The following is a 24,734-nucleotide window of genomic DNA, read 5'->3' as shown; positions in this document are numbered from 1 at the left end:
CCATAACTGGATAGAAGACAGTTGTCCGGAAACAAGACTCAAGATCTTCACACAAGTCATCAAAATGTTTCTTGATTTTTCGATTTCTTCTATCTTCAAATATATTCCTTTCCGCAGATTTTTTGCTGCATAAAATAATTTTACTTAAAAGATTTAAGAATATTCGTATATCTTTCTTTTAAAGCATACACTGTTTCATGCATTTCTGCCCAACGAGTTGGGTTTAATGGTTTGAGTGTAATGTTGGATGATTCTTCATTTTCATTTGTTGCTGCATGGAGATCTTTCCATCTTATGATACTATTCCCTAAAAAATCATATATACTTTGTACTGTATCAAAAAAGGTTGCTACAATCCTATTTAAACACAAGTCTTTCAAAACCAAATTTAAATTATCGGAGGCACAGAGGACAAAATAAGCAAGAGGAGAAATTTCTCGAATTCTTTTTGCACTCCAGAATGTCTTACAAATCGTTGTCTTACAAATCGCCTATTGGATTTCCTTCTTCATTATAGAAAAGCTTCACTTAGTTTATCAATTTTTCTTATATCTTGAGTGGTGTCCAAGATTAATGAAAAGCAATGGGCATTTTTCAGTTCATTTCTTATTTTTTTTATAAGTTTATTTTGAACGGAGGGACTCAAGTACTTTGCTGATCCTTTCGGACGTTTCAAAGGCTCTTCCAAAATTGGATCATATTTGCTTAACAGTTCAATTACTGAGAGAAAATTACCATTATTTTGGTGGCAAATTCTTCGAAATGCAAAATTGCAAGTAGATAACATTAAAGTCACATCTGAAATTCTTCCTTGAACTTTTCGCCTAAAACTCCTGTCTTGTAGCCTTTTCTCCCAACTTTTATCAATCGTTCCATTCTTTTTCTATCGTTCGAATATAACGCAAGAATTAGCATGCTATTGAGACTGCTCATGGTTAAGGATCTTCTCTGTTAATGCTTCAAGACATTCCTTCGTAACTCCATGGGCAATTTAAGCAGTCGCGTGTTTGAGGAAACAACCAACAAGGTTGGCAATACGCGCAATCAAGCTGCGACGAATAATAATTCAACCAATAACTTCTAATTCTTAAACCTGATTTTGTAATGGCGAAGTAGTAATTGTTGGAGAAAGAACGTCTGTTTTGATTTGCATCTTTTGGGAGCGGGCCTCCTGGTTAAATTGGACCAGATTTAATAATGGTTAGTAAGAATTATAAATTAGATTTTTTAATATTATCGGGAATCGAAGAGTTTTCATTATTCGAACAAATTTCAGTAGCAATCCCGCTGTTTTCAGGAGCAAATGCACAACTTTGAACAGGAATATCAGCAGGAGTAGAATCATTCTGTACTTCTCTCAATCTTTACGACTCGCTCCTCGTCACTAGTACTTTTTGCCTCATTGAGAACTAATCCTATGAAGAAAAATTTAAAAGTCGACTAAAAGTTTAAAGTTATTAAAAAATATAAATATCTTAAAATAATTAAAAATATAACTGCCCACTTCATTATTTGTTTCTGGTTCTTTTGATTGTTTAAGCCGACATTAAGTCAGTCAAGTTATGGAGACGAGATTTTTGCATTCTCCGCCTCATGTTTTTTTTGGTACTTTGCTTAAACATGAACGTTTTATTTTCCTACAGTTTATTAATATAATAAAACCATAAGGTGAGTTTTAAATTAAAAGCATCGAAACTTAACTTAATATGTCACATTGGAAATACTCGTAGTTAATAAATTTTAGAGAATATAACGTGTAAGATATCTCAACTTCTTAGAGTCCAGGTTGCGAAGTTAAAGGGTCCAGAGGGATTTTACCTGTTTTATTCCTAGCAATTTAAAGCTAAATGTGAGTTAATGGTAACAAATTATCCAAAATCACAGCATAAATACTGAAACACATTTACAGAAAGCAGAAAATAACACACCCATTTTAAAACTGCTATAAGTCATGTATTGAGTTGTTTAAACAAAGTTTTGCATAAATAACTCAACACACGAATACTGCATACTCTCGATATCTCAAAGCTGACGTGAACGCTAAAAAAAATTACGAGATAGCGAGTTTTCGAGATAACAAGTGCAGGACTAAATATGTTCTAAAAAGTAGAAAAATATATTCTAAAATATTACTGTAAAAAGTAGAGCCATGAAACATGATAGTAACTGCTAATAAATATGTAGTTAATGATAGTAAACTATAAGTCAAAATACAACAATGATAATTTTATTTTTAAAAGTACGACAAAAATAATTATGCATTAAATAGAAAAAAATTTGTTACTTTAAGATACTTTGACTTAGATTGTGATTTTTTAAATTCTAAAAGAGTTCTCCGGCCGAATATAAAAGCATAAATAATAGTGGTAGTAATAATTATTGAAAGATTTTCAATAGTAAGTCACTATGATTTATCTCTAATATAAAAACTTCATTTGCTTCATCAACTTATGAAGGTGGTAAAGTCGACATGTTACGAACACTCAAAAATAGACGCCCATTCTAACGACTCCTTAGACGCGAATGAGGGGAGGAAAAAAAAAGATATTTGAAACAACAAACGTAAAGTTGTCACCGTTAAAATAAAAAATAAATAAAGCTAAGAACAAAACTGGAAAAAAAAAATCCGCGGAAGCCGAGAGAGAATTCACATGCAGACGATCTGCAATAGACGCGAGTGCGAATGTTTAGAAACTTAGCGAAATTAATTACAATCAATTACGTAGCAATTAAATATATAGATTAAATATTATACAGCATTATATAGATTAAAATATTCAATAAAAGCTACGTGTTTAATGTTGTCAATCTAAATAAAAAAGAAATTTATAAGAATAAAAAAACGACTTAAGTTGAATGTGGTACGTAGAACGTGGTTGACGTTAAGTTGAATTATGGTACAGTTTAAAGGCACAAGTGCCGGAATAAGTTACACAACTCAAAGCTTAAACGACATTATCTACTATATGTTTAGCTGATAAAATGGTTAAAAGATAAGTCTTACGGAAGAAAAAAATGTAAAACGAGAAAAAATTTGACACTTCGGGGTAGTGAAACTTATTTACCTAGAAAGCAAGAGGGACGAATTTTTATTTTTTTTAATTTTAATAAATCTCTTCTTCTTCTTCAGCACGACAGCCCCTTACAGGCCTTAGCTGCCTCAACCACGCTTAGCCTCCAACGCCTCCTATCCATGGCGACTTTTTTCCAGTTGTTAATCTTTATTACTTTGAAATCTTAAATAGTGTCATCCAGCCATCTAGTTGGAGGTCTTCCTCTGGCCCGAGATCCAGAAGGATTTTTAAAGGCGGCGATTCGTACTGCATTGTTTTCTGCACCGCCTCAGATATGGCTAAGCCATCTTAATCTATTGCTTCGGATGATCTGCACTATCTGTGGCTGTCCATAGAGTCTATATAATTCAAAGTTGTATCTGATTCGCTGTACTGGGCCAAAAATATTTCTAAGGATTTTCCTTTCAAAAACACCAAGAGTATGCTGAGTGTCTGCGTTTAGTGACCATGTTTCACTTGCATAGAGCAATACAGGTCGAATAAGAATCTTATAAATTTTAATTTTTCGACTGATTAGGCTTGATCTTAATTGCTTTCTTAGTCCAAAGAAACACTTGTTTGCCATTTTAATTCGGTTGTCTACTTCTGCCTTTATGCTGTTTTGGTCATTGATCATTGTTCCAAGGTATTTGAATTCATTAACCTTTTCAAAGGTAAATCTCTTATTACGGTATAATGTGAACTACAAAAAATTTTTTTTTTAGAATTTACGTAAATTCAATGAAATGACAGGTCATCGAGAATGACAAATATTATAAAACTAGAGCGAAATAATCACTATATATATAAAAATATATACACAATAAAGAAAGAAAGAAAAAAATTTATACGAAATTAAGAACTTCTTACTACAAATTATCCAAGCAAAAGACTATAATCATGAATGAATTATAACAGTTGTCATGACACAAAGAAAAGCATAGGTATATTAGCAGGTGTATACAGATTACAAGGCTTAAAAAAAAGTGTTTTACTTTGGAAAAATGCAATAAATCTCAGCAGGTTTTTCATTTATTATTTTTTTTCTAACCAATATTCTGATATAAATAGACAACAATCAAACCCTCCAGTTATTAAAGCCCGGACCAGCTTCACATCTGTCGGGTCACTATTGCACAACATAAACAAACAATCACGGCTGAAGGCAGGTGGAGGACATTTTTTTCACCCTTTTTATATTAATGGATTACAAACGATGCCTAACTTCTACAGAACACGCTTCTACTCAAAAACCAGCTGCCGATACGATACTTAATTTAGAATAAAAATCAATATATTGTGGAGGAATGCGTGTTAAGGCATGATATCTATCTTTCGTATTTAGGTGAATGCTACTTATCTTTTGTATTTAGATTATATAAAATACATTTTTTAAAAAGAAAAGAGTTTCATTATAATCGGAAAGGCATCGTCACAAAGAGTCACTTTAATAATTTTTTGTATTTATTTAAGGCTTAAAACAATCACTGTCGGTTTTTCAGCCCGATTAAATCAGACAAGTCTTAAAATCATTTTAGTCCCCTGGCGCAGAATTCAAACATTCCTTCATTATTTTGCATAAATTTAGGTTAAAATAAGTGATAAATATTATATTTAGCATTTTAAAAATTTAAATTAATGAAATTCAGTATGAAATAACGGTGTTTTTTTCTAGGTTGAAGGTAAAATCTACGAAACACGGCTCACTTTCAAACAATAATTTTTAAAATTTGCACTTTTTTGCAGTTATTCAGATCTAAAAGAAAGTTATTCGTCAGTCTTTCAGCTATGCGAAGATCAGTGGCGTAGCGAGGGGTGGGCAAGGGGGGGCATCATGCCCCGGGCGCTACTCAGGGACAAAGGGGCGCCAAATGGTCCGCAAAACAAAAAATTGCTGGATAATTTTTTTTTATTATAATTGATTTCTGGAAAATATATTTTAAATTAGTGCCAGTGCAATATAATAAATGCTAATTCATAAATATTATTCATAATATTTAACTCATATTAAATATTATATTAAATTCATATTCATATTAAATATATTTCAATATTTAATTCACGTCCTTGTCATCGCGCTCTGCTTAGAATAAAAATGAAATGTTATTAAATATAAAATGTTATGTATAAGTTTAATGTCAGCATAAATTCTATTGTATATTTCACTTTGTTACTACCTTTCAAGTTCAAGGCATTCTTGATAAGTAATAAATCAAAAAAATTACTTACTACATCTACTCGACGATTCTATTATTAAGTGAATAAAGTATGAAAAAATTTGTTAACAGAAAAATTTGTTGTTCTCATATTTGTCACCACAGATTCAAAATCAATTCACTCATCTTCTGGCATCTGCAGTTCGAAATCAACTAATAAACGATATCAAAAGAAATAAATATTGTGGACTTTTGTTTGATTCAACTCCTGATATCTCTCATCGAAAACAAATGTCGCTAGGCATGTAGATGCTGATTTTATCAATAAAAACGTTTCCATCAAAGAATCTTTTTTGAGTTTTATTGAAATATATGCTAAAGATGCAGCCTCGATCGAAAATACAATTTTAGAGAAATTAAATTACGATGAAATTTTATTAACAAACTGCAGATCACAATGTTACGATAATGCTGCCGTGATGGCAGGTCACACATCTGAAACGCAATGGAGCTCCAGAATACAAGCGGTTATCGTTATCATCTATGGGCTAGAGCAGGGGTTTCCAAAACTTACATGAGACCGGGAGCCGCAATTAAAAACACCAGTCAAATGGCGGGCCTCAACTTTAACGAAATTTTATATAGGACTCTTTTATGTTTGAAGGAACATTAAGTATTGCTGTCAGATTTTTATAAAAGTTTTTTTAATATTAAAAAGAGAGACAAAATAACAAGCATTACAAAGAATGCTTGTTACGTATCATTTTGAATCTTCTCTTAATCTGAAACTTAGTGACAAGATTTTTTTTACTTTCAAATTTAATTCTGTGATAAATTAACATTTTTTCGACTTATTAGGAATTATAGCAACAATTAAAAAATTCTCGAGCATCTGAAATTAATTTTTTTTCTCTTTTCCGCTCATGTGATATTCAATTCAAGGAATTTAGATAAAACATGATATTCATTCCCTCTTTTCTGCACTTTAAAATTTACAAATGTAAATAATTTCGTCCAAAATGAGTGGTTTCAAATAATTTGAATAAATATTTTTTGGGTGCAAAGCCTGAGATATAAATTTTTTTTGCACCGTTGGTATGTTAAATTTCACAGATGACAAAAAAATTAGTTTTTTCTCAAATTTGGATTTCTAATTTGGATTTTTCTTAATTTCAAATTTGGATTTCTACTAGACGTTGAAAATTTATTAAACAAGGATAATGTTGATAACGACTTTGAAAAAAAAATTGCAAAAATCTGGGTGAATTTTATAATACAGATTTCAATGTAATAGAACTTCTTATCAAAATATGTGACAGCAAAATGTTACTCGGCAGTACAAAAGAAATTAAACCTAAAACTCCATTAGAATTTTTTACTTTTATAATCAATCTCGAATGGAGAAGATATTTTTCCAAATCTGAGAGCGGCATTTCAAATACTCCTGGCTATCTCAGTATCAATTGCTAGCTGCGAATGTTCATTCAGCAAATTAAAATTAATTTTGACAGATCGCCTAAGTGGCCTAGCATTTTTAAGTGTGGAAAGAGAAAAATTTTAAATGATCAATTTTGATGATATTATTGATACATTTGCTTCATCAAAAGCACGGAAAATTTAGACATAGTAATTAGTTTTATTAATGTATTATAATCATATGATTATTAAATGTATGTATCTCCTTAGAGATAATAAATATTTACTTTTTTATTGTTTTAAAACTGCGTGTTTTTAAAATATTTCTTCATAAATATGTAAAATAAATAATAGGTATCTTTTGAACTAATTCTAGATGATCATATACATTTCAAAATCTAGTCTTGTTCTCTCAATTACATTTTTTGTCTCAAATTTAAAGCCTAGCTTGAGTCTATGACTTTATTTATTTTTTAATTTACGAGTTTATTTTACATATAATATTACATGGTTTTCGAATGGGGGGCGCTAAAAGGGTATTGTGCCCCGGGCGCGAGTTAAGCTCGCTACGCCACTGGCGAAGATAGCCCCCGAAAATGAGGAAAATCAAAAATTCAAACTGTATTCGTTTGACCATTTTTTGACCACAAATGACCACCCTTTAAATTTTTTTGACCACCCTTATTTTGGACATAATCCTGAAAATTAAATTCGGGGGCTAACTTCGCATTTTCACGCCAAATGAATAAAAATCAAATTTTTATATTGTATTCGTTTGACCACTTTTTGACCACAAATGACCACCCTTTAATTTTTTTTGACCACCCTTATTTTGGACACAATCCCAAAAATTAAATTCGGAGGCTAACTTCGCATTTTTTCGAAAAATATATAAAAATCCAATTTCTGTATTGTATTCGTTTGACCACTTTTTGACCACAAATGACCACCCTTTAAATTTTTTTGACCACCCTTATTTTGGACATAATCCTGAAAATTAAATTCGGGGGCTAACTTCGCATTTTCACGCCAAATGAATAAAAATCAAATTTTTATATTGTATTCGTTTGACCACTTTTTGACCACAAATGACCATCCTTTAATTTTTTTTTGACCACCCTTATTTTGGACATAATCCTAAAAATTTAATTAGGGAGCTAACTTCGCATTTTTTCGAAAAATAAATAAAATTCCAATTTTTATATTGTATTCGTTTGACCACTTTTTGACCACAAATGACCACCCTTTAATTTTTTTTGACCACCCTTATTTTGGACACAATCCCAAAAATTAAATTCGGAGGCTAACTTCGCATTTTCACGCCAAATGAATAAAAATCCAATTTTTATATTGTACTCGTTTGACCACAAATAACCACCCTTTAATTTTTTTTGACCACCCTTATTTTGGACATATTCCTAAAGATAAAACTGGCGTGAAGTTAGTCCTCAAAATTCAGGAAAATAACAAATTTCAACTGCACTCGTTCAACTGCACAACATTTTTGACTACAAATGACGACCTTGAAGTTTTTCCGACAATTCTTATTTCAGTCTTTCTTTTAGCGATATCAATATAATATATTTTAATTATAGCTGACATCTAAACGTAGTAATGATCAAAAACTTTTTCTTGCAATATAAAAATTTTAAAAATAAATTTCAAAATGACTATGTACTTCAAATGCAATGATTATAATCCATAAAAACGAGGAATGCTAAAAACTATATGTATAAGTTTTGTTCACATTAATCGTATCTTTATTTTCTGCAATGTTATTTTAAAATTGTTTTACAAGTAGAAAAATAAAAGTTTAATAAGATGTAGTAAATCTAAAACATTTCTAAAACAATTATTAAGTAGTTATACTGTTTAAAAACATTTTTCTCAATAATGATATATAAAATTTAACATATTTCCTCTATAAAAGAGTAGAAATAGTTTCATAGCAATAAAGTTATTTTAGAAACCAACCATAACACCTTTTTCTCCAGTAGTGTATTAGCTCTCATCAATATTATATATATATAGATAGTAAATAGTTATTCTTCTTTAGCCATGGTACATAAAATTAGTTATATATTAAATTAGCATACAATAACAAGTATTATTTAGCTTTACTATCTAAGAATTCTTCATTAGCATTTAGGCATTTTATTTTAAAAAACATTGATTTTTGAAAAATATAGAAATAATTATATACAAAATAGAAACACATATCTAATCACTATATTAAATTACATTCTCAAATCTAAGAGTAGCTAAGAATTCTTCATTAGCATTTAGGCATTTTATTTTTAAAAACATTGATTTTTGCAAAATATAGAAATAATTATATACAAAATAGAAACACATATCTTATCACTATATTAAATTAAATTCTCAAATCTAAGAGTAGCTAAGAATTCTTCATTAGCATTTAGGCATTTTATTTTTAAAAACATTGATTTTTGTAAAATATAGAAATAATTATATACAAAATAGAAACACATATCTTATCACTATATTAAATTACATTCTCAAACTGACATAACTTTAATTTATGCAAAAACAATGGAGAAAACAATTTCAAACAAACTGCACAAAACTTACCAATACTATTTACAATCGGGTCTTAATCATTATTAGAATTTTAGCAATTACAAATAGAAAGGTATTTTTTTCACAATGTTGTAACCAAATAAATGTGTTAAATAATTACTCTAATACAAGTAAGAACATATGTAAAGTATGATGTAATGAGATAAAGACAGATTGTTAAAAGTACTAAAAAAACATGAAATAGAAGTAAATCCAATCGTGTATTAACACATTTTTCAAAAGGTATTCTTTCATGAATCATTTCGTTACTATTTTAACAATTGAACAATTCGAAGTCTCGTAGACCCATTGAAATTTAAGTTTCAGAAAAGACAAATATTTTAATATTTATAATTTAATATCAAAACTTTCTTTTTCGTATTTTACAATTTAAATAATTTTTAATTGTTAAGAAAGCGAACACCTTGAAATCTTTTGATCTTATGATCAAATTGAAAATCCGATCAAATGATCATTAGCTATTAAGAAAATATGTTTTCTTTCTGTGCACTACATTAAACAACTACTTATGAAAAATTCGAACAGTATTTAAAAAGATTAATTCGACTAATCTTCATAATTTGTATAGACCAAAATATGTGGATTAATTTTTTTATTTAATGAATCATTTAAAAGTTTACGTTCCCCTAGCATATCATCTCGTATTTCCCAGGAATTCCGTATTCGTCTGCAAAAGGAAATATAATGCCCTATTGAATTGTGTTCGATTGGTCCCATATACTGTACGAATCCAGCTAATATATACTGCTGTTTCTGAATCAATATTTTTTCTGGTATATCTTGAAGTACCGTCTGTTCATTGTGATGTTGGCGAAACTGTTGAACAATTTCTATGTCGCAGAATATATGGATACCAGGCTTTTTTTTCTTTGTCATATCTGATTCGCAATTGGGACATTTCAGTTTTTTATCCAAGAAATATTGTTCCACAAAGGTTTCAATGTACTCTTTCAAACATAGCTCAATAATTTCATCATAAGGAATTTCAATCAAAGTATAATCTTTCTTCAAAATTCCACAGTGAGGACATATGCCAGTTTCGATTGCTGATGGAGTTACTTTAAACAACTGATTTATAATTGATCCAATATTAATTGCGCAGTTTAAAATACTGCAGTTATCGCTATTTATTATATTCATTAAAATTAGAGCTCTATCTTTGTAGAAATTTCTTGTAAAACCAGCTGTTGCATAATTTTTTATGAATGAAAATATTTGCTCATCATTATTGATATCATTTAATTTTAAAAAATAATGCCTGTTATCCATGTAAGCTGTAGACATTATTTCCACTATGGAATCAAATGCACATGTATTTCGAATTTCCATTAATCTTGTCCCAATATATAGAGCAGACTGAATGTTACCATTCCTTATAATAGAATTTTGTTTTTTTCTGATGGGTCGATTATGTATGAAAGATATTTCTGGACAAGGTGTTAGGTATTTCCCTCTTTTTTTATTATTTTGCTTTAGTGAAATTTTTAAGTTTTCTTCATCTGCATTCGTATTATTGGAATGGCCACATTTTTCTAAAACGGTTTTTTCGCAATAAGTATCCAATAGTTGAAGCTTATTTCAAAAACTTAAAAACAACTGTCTTCCAATAATACGAATGCAGATGAAGAAACTTAAAAATTTCACTAAAGCAAAATAATAAAAAAAGAGGGAAATACCTAACACCTTGTCCAGAAATATCTTTCATACATAATCGACCCATCAGAAAAAAACAAAATTCTATTATAAGGAATGGTAACATTCAGTCTGCTCTATATATTGGGACAAGATTAATGGAAATTCGAAATACATGTGCATTTGATTCCATAGTGGAAATAATGTCTACAGCTTACATGGATAACAGGCATTATTTTTTAAAATTAAATGATATCAATAATGATGAACAAATATTTTCATTCATAAAAAATTATGCAACAGCTGGTTTTACAAGAAATTTCTACAAAGATAGAGCTCTAATTTTAATGAATATAATAAATAGCGATAACTGCAGTATTTTAAACTGCGCAATTAATATTGGATCAATTATAAATCAGTTGTTTAAAGTAACTCCATCAGCAATCGAAACTGGCATGTGTCCTCACTGTGGAATTTTGAAGAAAGATTATACTTTGATTGAAATTCCTTATGATGAAATTATTGAGCTATGTTTGAAAGAGTACATTGAAACCTTTGTGGAACAATATTTCTTGGATAAAAAACTGAAATGTCAGAAATTGTTCAACAGTTTCGCCAACATCACAATGAACAGACGGTACTTCAAGATATACCAGAAAAAATATTGATTCAGAAACAGCAGTATATATTACCTGGATTCGTGCAGTATATGGGACCAATCGAACACAATTCAATAGGACATTATATTTCCTTTTGCAGACGAATACGGAATTCCTGGGAAATACGAGATGATATGCTAGGTGAACGTAAACTTTTAAATGATTCATTAAATAAAAAAATTAATCCACATATTTTGGTCTATACAAATTATGAAGATTAGTCGAATTAATCTTTTTAAATACTGTTCGAATTTTTCATAAGTAGTTGTTTAATGTAGTGCACGGAAAGAAAACATATTTTCTTAATAGCTAATGATCATTTGATCGGATTTTCAATTTGATCATAAGATCAAAAGATTTCAAGGTGTTCGCTTTCTTAACAATTGAAAATTATTTAAATTGTAAAATACGAAAAAGAAAGTTTTGATATTAAATTATAAATATTAAAATATTTGTCTTTTCTGAAACTTAAATTTCAATGGGTCTACGAGACTTCGAATTGTTCAATTGTTAAAATAGTAACGAAATGATTCATGAAAGAATACCTTTTGAAAAATGTGTTAATACACGATTGGATTTACTTCTATTTCATGTTTTTTTTAGTGCTTTTAACAATCTGTCTTTATCTCATTTCATTTGTACATACTTTACATATGTTCTTACTTGTATTATAGTAATTATTTAACACATTTATTTGGTTACAACATTGTGAAAAAAATACCTTTCTATTTGTAATTGCTAAAATTCTAATAATGATTAAGACCCGATTGTAAATAGTATTGGTAAGTTTTGTGCAGTTTGTTTGAAATTGTTTTCTCCATTGTTTTTGCATAAATTAAAGTTATGTCAGTTTGAGAATGTAATTTAATATAGTGATAAGATATGTGTTTCTATTTTGTATATAATTATTTCTATATTTTACAAAAATCAATGTTTTTAAAAATAAAATGCCTAAATGCTAATGAAGAATTCTTAGCTACTCTTAGATTTGAGAATTTAATTTAATATAGTGATAAGATATGTGTTTCTATTTTGTATATAATTATTTCTATATTTTACAAAAATCAATGTTTTTTAAAATAAAATGCCTAAATGCTAATGAAGAATTCTTAGATAGTAAAGCTAAATAATACTTGTTATTGTATGCTAATTTAATATATAACTAATTTTATGTACCATGGCTAGAGAAGAATAACTATTTACTATCTATCTATATATATAATATTGATGAGAGCTAATACACTACTGGAGAAAAAGGTGTTATGGTTGGTTTCTAAAATAACTTTATTGCTATGAAACTATTTCTACTCTTTTATAGAGGAAATATGTTAAATTTTATATATCATTATTGAGAAAAATGTTTTTAAACAGTATAACTACTTAATAATTGTTTTAGAAATGTTTTAGATTTACTACATCTTATTAAACTTTTATTTTTCTACTTGTAAAACAATTTTAAAATAACATTGCAGAAAATAAAGATACGATTAATGTGAACAAAACTTATACATATAGTTTTTAGCATTCCTCGTTTTTATGGATTATAATCATTGCATTTGAAGTACATAGTCATTTTGGAATTTATTTTTAAAATTTTTATATTGCAAGAAAAAGTTTTTGATCATTACTACGTTTAGATGTCAGCTATAATTAAAATATATTATATTGATATCGCTAAAAGAAAGACTGAAATAAGAATTGTCGGAAAAACTTCAAGGTCGTCATTTGTAGTCAAAAATGTTGTGCAGTTGAACGAGTTGAACGAGTGCAGTTGAAATTTGTTATTTTCCTGAATTTTGAGGACTTACTTCACGCCAGTTTTATCTTTAGGAATATGTCCAAAATAAGGGTGGTCAAAAAAAATTAAAGGGTGGTCATTTGTGGTCAAACGAGTACAATATAAAAATTGGATTTTTATATATTTTTCGAAAAAATGCGAAGTTAGCCCCCGAATTTAATTTTTGGGATTGTGTCCAAAATAAGGGTGGTCAAAAAAAATTAAAGGGTGGTCATTTGTGGTCAAAAAGTGGTCAAACGAATACAATATAAAAATTTGATTTTTATTTATTTTCATGAAAATGCGAAGTTAGCCCCCGAATTTAATTTTTAGGAATATGTCCAAAATAAGGGTGGTCAAAAAAAATTAAAGGGTGGTCATTTGTGGTCAAAAAGTGGTCAAACGAATACAATATAAAAATTGGATTTTTATATATTTTTCGAAAAAATGCGAAGTTAGCCTCCGAATTTAATTTTTAGGATTATGTCCAAAATAAGGGTGGTCAAAAAAAATTAAAGGGTGGTCATTTGTGGTCAAAAAGTGGTCAAACGAATACAATATAAAAATTGGATTTTTATATATTTTTCGAAAAAATGCGAAGTTAGCCTCCGAATTTAATTTTTGGGATTGTGTCCAAAATAAGGGTGGTCAAAAAAAATTAAAGGATGGTCATTTGTGGTCAAAAAGTGGTCAAACGAATACAATATAAAAATTTGATTTTTATTCATTTGGCGTGAAAATGCGAAGTTAGCCCCCGAATTTAATTTTCAGGATTATGTCCAAAATAAGGGTGGTCAAAAAAAATTAAGGGGTGGTCATTTGTGGTCAAAAAGTGGTCAAACGAATACAATATAGAAATTGGATTTTTAAAGATTTTTCGAAAAAATGCGAAGTTAGCCTCCGAATTTAATTTTTGGGGTTGTGTCCAAAATAAGGGTGGTCAAAAAAAATTAAAGGGTGGTCATTTGTGGTCAAAAAGTGGTCAAACGAATACAATATAAAAATTTGATTTTTATTCATTTGGCGTGAAAATGCGAAGTTAGCCCCCGAATTTAATTTTCAGGATTATGTCCAAAATAAGGGTGGTCAAAAAAATTTAAAGGGTGGTCATTTGTGGTCAAAAAATGGTCAAACGAATGCAGTTTGAATTTTTTATTTTCCTCATTTTCGGGGGCTATCTTCGCATAGCTCAGTCTTTCTATAATTCACAAAATCAATCATTGATAAATTTTTGAATATGAATAAAAATAAATTTCAAACGAGCTTTTTTTTTTGGGGGGGGGGATTTAAAACTTTAATACAAATATAATTCTGATAATCTAAGATATTTTTTAAAGTAACTATTATACTGTTTTTTATAATAACAATAAAATACCAGTATACTTTTGCTTGTAATTAGAGCGTCAGACAAATATATATATCAAAGGTACACTGGGGTCCCATCTATGTCTAAGAGTTAATAGATAACACATAAAGCAGGGGCCATTTTTACGAGAAATTTGAGTTCTTAAACGAACCCTTTACAAAATTTTTATTACCAAAACGGTTCCTAAAAAAAAAAATTTAAAAGAAGAGCTCCTTAAAAGACATGTTTTTTTTCTCCCCCCCCCCCCCCAAAAAAAACACCCAATCTTCACTTATTCACAAAATTAAGAATAGATTTTTCACAATATCACAAGCGTGATCTTGTTTTTTTTTTTTTTACAAAATTACAACTTATAATTTTTTACAAAATTATGAGTAGACTTTTTACGATTTCATGAAAACGGACCTGACACAAAAAGTTTAATTACAGATTAGTACAAATTAGATTAAAATTTGGTCTTATCCCTATATGACAGTATATTCTAAATCTATAAGGACGTGTTAACAGAATATTAATAAATAATTATACTCAATAAATATGTTTTTTTAATTTTTTTTTCAATAACATTTTTAGTCTATTGTTTCTTTTTATAGCCGTTGTTGAACAGCCGACGCAATTTTTGGGTTTATGACTACTAATGATCAACTCCGTAGCCCTTTAATTTTGAACCCTATCCAGAAGACAAGGGAAATCCTGGATCAAGTATTTGGGAAAATAGCCTTCGTGGAGGACTTTTTGATGAAATTAATCCGCATTTCGTTACATGGAAAGGAAGACCACGAGAACCTTTTACGGTTAGCCTGAAGGCAAGGGGACTCTAACCCATGATCCGTCTACCACTGAGGATATTTCACGTCAGCACTGCGGTCAGTGCAAGCCGGATGCGGAATTCGTATCGACCAGCCATCGCCGGGATCGAACCCTGGTTCACCTCATTAGAAGGCGAATGCTCTATCCCCTGAGCCATCGTTTGTCGAAATGTATAAGTTAAACTTTATATATAACACGAGGTCGCGTAAATGTTGCAACAAACTTCTAGGGGATTTAGGACTCATGCCCGAAAATGTAGTCGTAAGCTAGGGGCGCTTACTTTTTATGACCAGTTCATAAAGAATTACCCGTAGCGGCGTATTACTAAATGTGTTCCAACGCAATTTTTATTCTGATGATGTGCCCCAACATTTGTAAAAGTTTGTCACAACCTTCACTCGATCCCCTGCTAAATATAACGCTTTTAAACTTGTAAATTACCTTACAAAATAGACTAAAAATGTCATTTGTAGAAGAAAAATAAAAAACGGAAGAAACTGTAATTTGGAAAAAGAAATCGATTAGAGATTTGAAATCAGCGACGCGAAAATATACTAGTTCCATTAAAAAATATCATGAAATAGGAAGAAAAAAAATGTCCCTAGTGTAATTGCTTATCGAATGGATATAAATAATTAGAGATTTTGATAATCACCACAGATTTATTAAAAACAAATTCTTCCAACTATAGGAACCTTTGAGTCATAAGTCTAAACTGGCGGTCGGAACTAACGAACGACACGTAAAGAAAATAGGGTAGTTGCTACTTTTTTTGTTGTTTGTAGCGTAATGCGCTACTTTTCAAAACGAAAAAAAAAATTTAGTATTGTAAATAGAATGATGATTTAATATTGAAAGTTAAAAAAGTTATAATTATGTAATTAATTTATATAAATTAATAACTAATTTATTTATATAAATTTATCTAGTTTAATTAGTTTTAATTTTAATATAAACATTAACTAGTAACATTTATAAGTTTTTAAAAATTAATCAATGAAGGAACTTAAGAAAAACCATGCTGAAATATCATTTTTTAACAGCATCTGACCTCAAGAATTACTAAAATCGGATTTAAATTAACTTTCAAACATTTTGAAAAAAGTATGATAGAAAACATTTTGCAACATAGAGATATAACCAAAAATTCGAAAATAATTTTCTAAAAATTCGAAAAAGACTTAAGAGGCAGATCTGAGGAGGAATCCTTTACCTTTGAAAACAAATTGGATTAATTCCAAAATTATAAAAAAATTTCTAAGGATCTAATAAAAATTGTAATATAAATAAAAGAATCATAAACTTAAAATATGATTAATGATTGCTTTGACAAAATTTAAAACAAAAATGGAATGAAGAAATCTATTCATCTCAAAATATTTATTGATAAAAATATTTACAAAATTCAAAATACACGATAAACTCTACTTTAATGTTCATGACTATCTATTTCCACTTCTCTTGCTTGTGGAAGTCTATAGATATTATCACAAATGATTTCTCTGCTTTCATTAATGTGAATTGTAGATCTAAAAGCCGGAACATTGTTATCAGTAACAAAGTATTCGCCTGCACCTTCTCCGAGAGAAATATCCCAAATTTCACGAAAATACCTCTTAAGGTAATTCTTTGGAATGAAATTCTTTTGTAATGAAACCATGCGATGACAGGGGTCACCTCTGCAATGAGAAACTTAAGATTTAAAATGAACTAATGTTGCCTATAAACTCAGTCTTAAATTCAGTAATTAAAAATCAAATACTTTATTGAGAAAGACCTGAATAACTGATATAACATCACATAAATAACATGCCCGATAGCAAAAAGGATAAAAATCTGATTCGAGATTCAAATGAGAATAACACATCTGTTGATGGTAAATCAATAAAAAAAATTTGAAAATTGATTTAAACATCATCCTTTTAACTTAATGTGTTCCCTCAGGAGACATAATGAGTATTGAATCTGATTCTCTTTGTCTAGGTTGTCATCTTGAGGAGGAGACTTCACAACAAATACTTTGAGATTGTGAGATCTATTCCGCTCAAAAATTTGAGCACTTAGGGCAGGGATGGGAAAACGTTTTTGGTTGAGGGCAAAAAATCGAGAGAAAAAAGTTTGGTGGGCTAAGTAAAAACTTCTAAAATAAAAAAACAAATAAAAAACGATATACAAGTTTTAATTTAAATATTTAATGAGAGGAATGAAATTGTGATTTCATTTTTAAACTTCCTTATATTGAGGTTCGAAGTGAGATGTACTTATTTTAAGGAACGAAACTAAGTGCTTGTCTGTTAGTCTATTTCTGAAATGATTTATTCTATGGTTAATAGTTGAAAACACTTGTTCACATATATAAGATGAAGCAAGCTTAACACTGATTTTTTGGGCATGAGATATCAAATTTGGGAAACTAGCTTTTGGTAATGATTTGTAAAACTACAACTTTGGCATACTTAGAAGCAACTGCTTCAGATGATTGTTAGATTGCAACTCAATTAATTCAAGCTGCAAATCCGATCTCACTGTTTCACAATTTACACTGAAACGCACGGTAAAAATATTTAATTCTGTTCGAATGGCACTGAAATCTGTGAAATACAATTCATCTTTATGTGTGCTGTATATTCTGTATGTTTGCTCCTTAAGAAAGACAAATGCTCGTTGGCCTCCAATCTATGGTTATTCTAAAAAGAACTCACTTTCAACATTTTACCAATTGAAGCTGTCTGTGCTAGCTATTTCTAAAATTTTATGTTTTGTAGAACAAAAGTAGAGAAAGTAAAATGTTCACCAGTAGTTTGTTAAAAAAAAAAACCACAAAAATAGTTATCATTAGCAAGTTAAAATTCTATCCGCGGGCCGGATAAAACCTTCCGACGAGCCGTAGTTCGCCCATCCCTGACTTAGGGTAACATTGCATTAAAGCCTGGGAACTGTAGGACATTCCTGTTAGGTGTTTGCTGAACTTTATTTCAGTTATAAAGTTTTCTTGTTAATTATGATTTAGGGTTTGGGTACAATAGACCTCTGGTCAATGTGCCCTGCTCTTTGGAGCAGCCCAACCTCTAAGTCTAACTTAATTTGTAAATTATTATTTCATCCACAAGTAAATGTAAATAAAGAAAAGCTTTTCTGTCCAGTAGTTCCCGCTTGCCATTAATAAAACCAAAGAGCTCAGGAAAATATAAGCTACATTATGAAATTGTCTGGGAAAGCACTCTCATTTCCAGGAAAGCAATAAAATCTTTAGGTGTTTTGCAAAAATTTCGAAAATTTATCAGAAAACAATGCCAACAAACATTTGGATGCAAGAATGCCACATTCGGATAAAATGTGGCTTATCACTATTTTGCCCCTTTTCTTAATTTCTTTTTTTTTTTCTCCTTTTGAAATCCTTTTTAATATCCTTGATGTGTTTTTATATCCTAAACCATTTATCACATAAACACATAAAAAGAAGATAACAATAAAGAACTACTAAATTTGTCTGCAGGATACTGCGTTTCTATGTTGCTCAAAAATCATTATTGTTGCAAATAAATTATCACAACTGATCATGTCCCTCTATTGTAGTTGGTGTGATTTTCTTATTTTCCTATATGCAACCAAATGAAACTATTAAAATTTTTAAAAAGCTTTATTTATTGTAGAAATATTGAATTAATTAGCATTCTTTTCTGGCACCACTATAATTATAACACTACATTTAGGATTTATTGTATTGTTGTTAAAGTAACTGATAAATTTAACAGATTTGGAGATATTCTTATAAGACATGCTTTTCTTAAACACTTACAATTTATTTATACTATGATTCTTGATCAAAGTATCATAAGTTCTACACCATCGTAGTTGTGCCTATTAACAGAGATAAATTTAACTAATCTAAAAATATAAAAAAAATTTAAAAAAAAGTATTTGACTTGAATGTAAAGTTAATGGAACAAGAGTCAGAATAAGCTACAGTTATGAGAACTGTGCTTACCTGCAAATACTTAAAGTAAATTTAGATTCTCCACAATTACAGACAAATTCAGCTTAATAATGGGGTACAGCATTTTATAACAAAAATGCTTAATCCTTTATGCAAAAAAAAGTAATAATAAAATATATTAAAATATATAAATACAGTAAAACTTCATTTTCTTTAATGTCTTTACAGCTTGGCCCCTTTTGTGCTGACAGCTACAATATGTTAAGGAAAAGTAATCCTTTCAATGAAATTGACTGAAACCCCCTCTTTTAAAAAAAAAGACTGACTGGGAAGAATACGGAACAGAGCCTGATACCAACTTTATAAAGTATTTGCAATGTGCACAAAGATAACGATCTCATGACTTGTCAATTAGAGACAATGTCACTAGATGAATCGAGCAATGATGAAGATCTTCAGATTGCATTTAGGTATTTAACAAAATATAATTAATTTTGTAGCAATTTCAATTTTCGTGGGAATTTTCTTAACCCCAATATAGCGATGGCCTATTACTTAAAACATTTCTGTCCAGTCAGAGTGTGAAATTAAGCTCCTACTGTATGCATATACAGAGAAACCTCATGTTATAGACACTCACAAAACGAACGCCTCCCATGACGGACATTTTTTAATTCCCTGTGAATCTTCGATAAGAAAAACATTATATGCTCTCTCCGCAAAGTGGATGCTTTCACAACCAGTCATTTATGCTTTGAAACATTATTTTTAAATTCTTCAAACAGCACATCACTTTTTCTAAATTTAAAAAAATATATATATTTCTTTCAATTAAAAAAAAATGCATATTTCACCATTTAAAACACGTAAATTTTTTGCATAATAAAAAACATTAAGCTATTTCAGTACAAAAGTATCTATAATTTTCTTATCACCTTTCTTTATTTTTGGCAAAAAGAAAAAGAGAAAATGATACTGCTCATGTAAAATATTCAGACAGTGGCATTTTTTGGTCTTTTCAGTTGAGACCCCACATGTTCAAACTTGAGAGCCATCATGTTTTAGTGATACATTAAATTATCTTAATTCCTCTCCCTCACTGAAATTTCCTTTCTACTTCTAATCAGTTTAATTCCTCCACTCACCCCAGATGGGTTAAAAGAAGAGAATAGAAATCATAGTCATTGAGGTGTTCATATAAATCAAATGCTTATTTAAATAAACATTTGATTACTCTTAACAAATGATCGATTGTGAATACAACTCCATAGGGCCTGGTGCCTCCATAGGTAAGTACTGTCATGTTTTTTTTTCAGTGCATTACTGGAAGTTTGCTTTCAGGGAGGCATTGCCACGTTTCTTATCAAGTGATGGCGAGGTGTTAAGGGGAATAAACCTATCGATTGAAACAGACTGGAATAATATAAGTGCCTACTCGGTATCATACGACCAACTTGAATAACTGCGTAATTAGGAAAGACATTTTCATTTCTCTGTAGCTACGCCTGAAATTATTTTGAAAGAGTTTTTGAAATAAAAATTTTAAAAGATCCTTATTCTTGGGCAAATCTCTTTCGTAAAGCTTTAACTTTGAAGTATTCCAAGCATCAAAAATGCAGTATCTAAAAATGGCTGAACACTTTAAAATTGGTAAGACTCAGACATCATTAAAAATAATTAAAAATAGAGAAAAACTGATGAAACTTCGGTGCGAAAATTGAAATAAGAACCAAATTATAACATTTCTTTGCGATAAATTTGCAGTTACTCCCCTAGATACATAAACAGCAACAAAAAATATTTGATCTTGATGGCAAATACTTTTCAGATAAATATTTGTTTGTTTTTTTATAATATCTATATGACATAAAACACTTATACGTACGTACGTAGTTATAAAATCGAGCAAAAAGCAAATTAAAAAAACATTTAGTGCCGAAAGGCGATCACAGGTTACCCATTGACAAAATGGTTGTTGTTTAATTTTTTTAACTCTATAAAGAAAAGAATTCTTAATATTAAAGCAATTAAAATTAATAATATTACATCGAAATGGAAAATGTGCTTTGAAGCAGTGAAACCAAGAAGAATTAAACAAATGAGACAATGAAAAATTGAAAAAAATTGGAAAAATATGACAACAAAAGCTAATGTTGTCAGGGGGTACCAGCTTCGGATATCATAAAGTGTTATCACACTGACGAAAATATTGAATGTCAAAAGAGTGACTTAAATATGTACAGAATTGTTGAAATGGTCGCGAATAATGATGTTGAGAGTGAAAATGAAAAAACTGATACTCAATTGCTTCGGAAAATAAACCATAAGTGAAAACTTTAAGTGATGCTCAAACTTGTATTGAGGAACTGAGACATTTTTATCTATCCAAAAATAATGAAATTGGTGTAAAAATACTAAATGATTTAAAAATGTACTATGAAGATATGATGAGTCACAGCCGCTTAAAACAACAAACTTCCAACACATTTTATTTTCAATTGGATAGATGGATAACAAAGGCATGCATCAGATTTTTAATCTACTCTTTTTGTGCAGTAAATCTTAAAATTTCATTAACTTTAAACACACGTCGATGCAAATAGTTATTATAGATTATGTAAATATTTCTATACCATTGCAATTATTCAAAAAACAATTTAAAAGCGTGAAGCTTTGCTATTAGCGTACCCTTTCCCTAAAGGGAAAATTTCGTTGATCTCAAGATTGCCCGCTTAACTGAGGTTTCACTGTATATATTTATATACTGTATATCCCGTTACATAAGTTGAACTCCATTTTTCAGTAAGAGACAGCAAACTTTTGGTATGTTGGGTGTATAAGGCAACTGTTGAAAAAACCAAATATGAAACTTTCTAAAATTAAATAACATAAAATTAATAAGTCTACAAAATTTTCTCAAGTTTAAAATACTTTGAATGGCTCTCTTTGGATATGATAAATTTTCCTTCCTTCTAATAAAGATGCATTAGATATACTAGACTTGTGGCAAAATGTGAATTTAAATATTATTAAGAAATTTGTTAAAAAGTGTGGAAATTCATATTCTCTGGAAGGGGTGGGGAAGATTTTTTGAGATATTCAGCAGATGAGGATGAAGTAGAATCCGCTGTAAAATGGGATCTGTATAACAACACTGGTAATGTTACTGAATCAGTCACAGATAATGTACCAGAATCTTCAAATTTTTAGCTTTATGGTATGTTTATGGCAGCCTTTATTTTGTTGTATTTTTTAAAAAATACTTTTGAATAAATCTCATTTTGTCTTATTCTTAATTATTTTTCATAACGTAATTTAAAACAATCTTTAAAAACTTTATATGTAAAGAAAGTAGGTTTAGAGAATGCAAAATCAATTGTATTAAAAATAGTTTGATTGATAACATGATTTTCGTAAAATTTGGGATTTGAAAAGTGGACCTAAATACTAGGATATTTGGATAGGGCTAGAATAAATTATTCATTTGGTTTAAAAAGGCTATATTTTCAAAGGTAATACTTGTACATACATGAAAGATATAAGAAAAGAACCACAAACTCATCAAGTATTTTTATCGATATTTTTCTAATCGAAACATATTGAGCATGAGCTCATATTGTTTTGAAGTAGATTTAAAAGAGAACAGGAAATTGTTTCATTATTATAATTACTATTGAAACGCAATAAATATTAATAAAGATTTTTTTAAAAAAAATCACGAACACCATGCTGATAACTAATACATAGTATAAAAAGCAAAGATATAAAACAATTTTTTCAAGTAATATTGTTTTAAAAAAATACACTAATGAAACTGATAAAGCATTTTGCACCTTTTGTATAAAAATTTCTTCTCAATATGCATCTTTTTCATTGAATAATAGGTGGAAAATCATGGTAAGACACCGTAAAAGCTCAGTTTAACAAAGCATATTATACAGCACAAAAGTAAAGCTTCTTACAAAATAAGATAAAAATAAGTTACTTCACCTTATTTTTTAAAAAAATATGAATTCTCTTCAATTTAAAATAATGTTTGAAATATGGAATAAAAAATCAACTTACTTTTTTCGAGTGATGAATCCAGCAGTGTCCTCAAGCATGGCCAATAATTTTATCAGAGAAGATTCCTTAGTTGTATTCTAAAAATAAACCATTTCCATAAGACAATCTGGGCACTTAAAAACAGTTTACTGCAAAAATTTACTTTATTAGTAAACTTGGATTCTATATATTTTTTATAATTGGATACACAATGAATGACTTAATAAATTTAAACAATCAGTAAATATGCATAAATGGATTGATAAATTGACACAACTTTGTATTTTTACCTAACTATTAGATTGAGCATGTAGGAACACTTATGGTCTAATAAGTGTTTATGTCCTTAATTACTTATATTTTTTTATTATTATTTTGAGCAGTTTTACAATTTAGTTTTATTTTGATAACTTCAGTTTTCTGTTAATAACATCAGTTTATTATAAATTGCAACAGTTTATTATTAAATATTTTTTCTACTTAAAAATTTAAAAAACAGACAATACTTAATAACAATAAAAATTTGAAGTTTTAAAAATAAGGAAATTCTATTGTTATCTGAATTAAATTAAAGTTTAACATATCCTATAAGTAGGATATTCTTGTAAATGAGATTTTAATCAATTATTATTTTATTCTTGAAAAAAAAAAGCATTTTAGGTTTCATGAAAATAGACTTATTTAAATTGTTTGCTTCAAGAAAAAAATTAACATAAAATTCTTAATTTCAATAACTTTATTTGTAAGTATTCAGGGGTCTGTCCAGGCCAAATTTACTACCATTTAGCAATACCTTCACAAATTCAACTTTGGGAAAAATAATTTTTCTTAAAATTTTTTTTTTGTATCCCGTAAGAAACGATAAATCCATATTTTTGAGTTAATTTTTTAATATTCAAAAATTATGTTCAAATTTTCACAAAATAGGTACCTTTCAGAAAAACCTAAACAGACCCCTGGAATTATAATATTAAGTATGTAAAGTTTATGGAAATAAAAATTAATTGCTGCAATTTTAAAATTTTTTGTTAACCAAAGTAAGATAAAAATATTATCAGATTAATAATAATTTAATAAAAATATAAAATGCTGCTGCAAATAATTAGGTACAAGTAATTTTTCAAAATTGCACTAAATTTGAACTAAAAAAACAAAACAAATAATAATTAAAATAATCATCCATATTATAAATACATAAATATTTCACACTTATAGTTTTTACGTACATAAAAAGAATGAACTAGTAATATGTAAAATTAAAAATTGTTTATTATATTAAAGGA

General features: G+C 28.9%; 1 protein-coding gene across 2 annotated transcripts in view; it reads right to left on the bottom strand.

The window, feature by feature from the left end:
* Positions 1-264: 264 nt before the first annotated feature.
* LOC107450926 (uncharacterized) overlaps positions 265-24,734 on the bottom strand; it is a 47,250-nt gene continuing 22,780 nt past the window's right edge. The window contains exons 4-5 of one of the 2 annotated variants that reach the window (XM_087152972.1): positions 23,473-23,549; positions 265-1,415 (exon numbers count right to left, since the gene is read on the bottom strand). In XM_087152972.1, the coding sequence (XP_087009098.1) occupies positions 1,400-1,415; positions 23,473-23,549 (93 nt within the window). In that variant the 3' untranslated portion in view covers positions 265-1,399. Of the gene's footprint in view, positions 1,416-16,835; positions 17,150-23,472; positions 23,550-24,734 lie in introns of those variants that run through there. The other variant, XM_087152971.1, reaches the window with a different exon arrangement.

This window comes from Parasteatoda tepidariorum, chromosome 10 (assembly GCF_982258835.1).
Source record: "Parasteatoda tepidariorum strain Cologne lab strain chromosome 10, Ptep-v5.0, whole genome shotgun sequence".
Taxonomy (NCBI): Eukaryota; Metazoa; Arthropoda; class Arachnida; order Araneae; family Theridiidae; genus Parasteatoda; species Parasteatoda tepidariorum.
The sequence above is the reverse complement of the archived record's forward strand: the minus strand, read 5'-3'. Positions and strand labels throughout refer to the sequence as shown.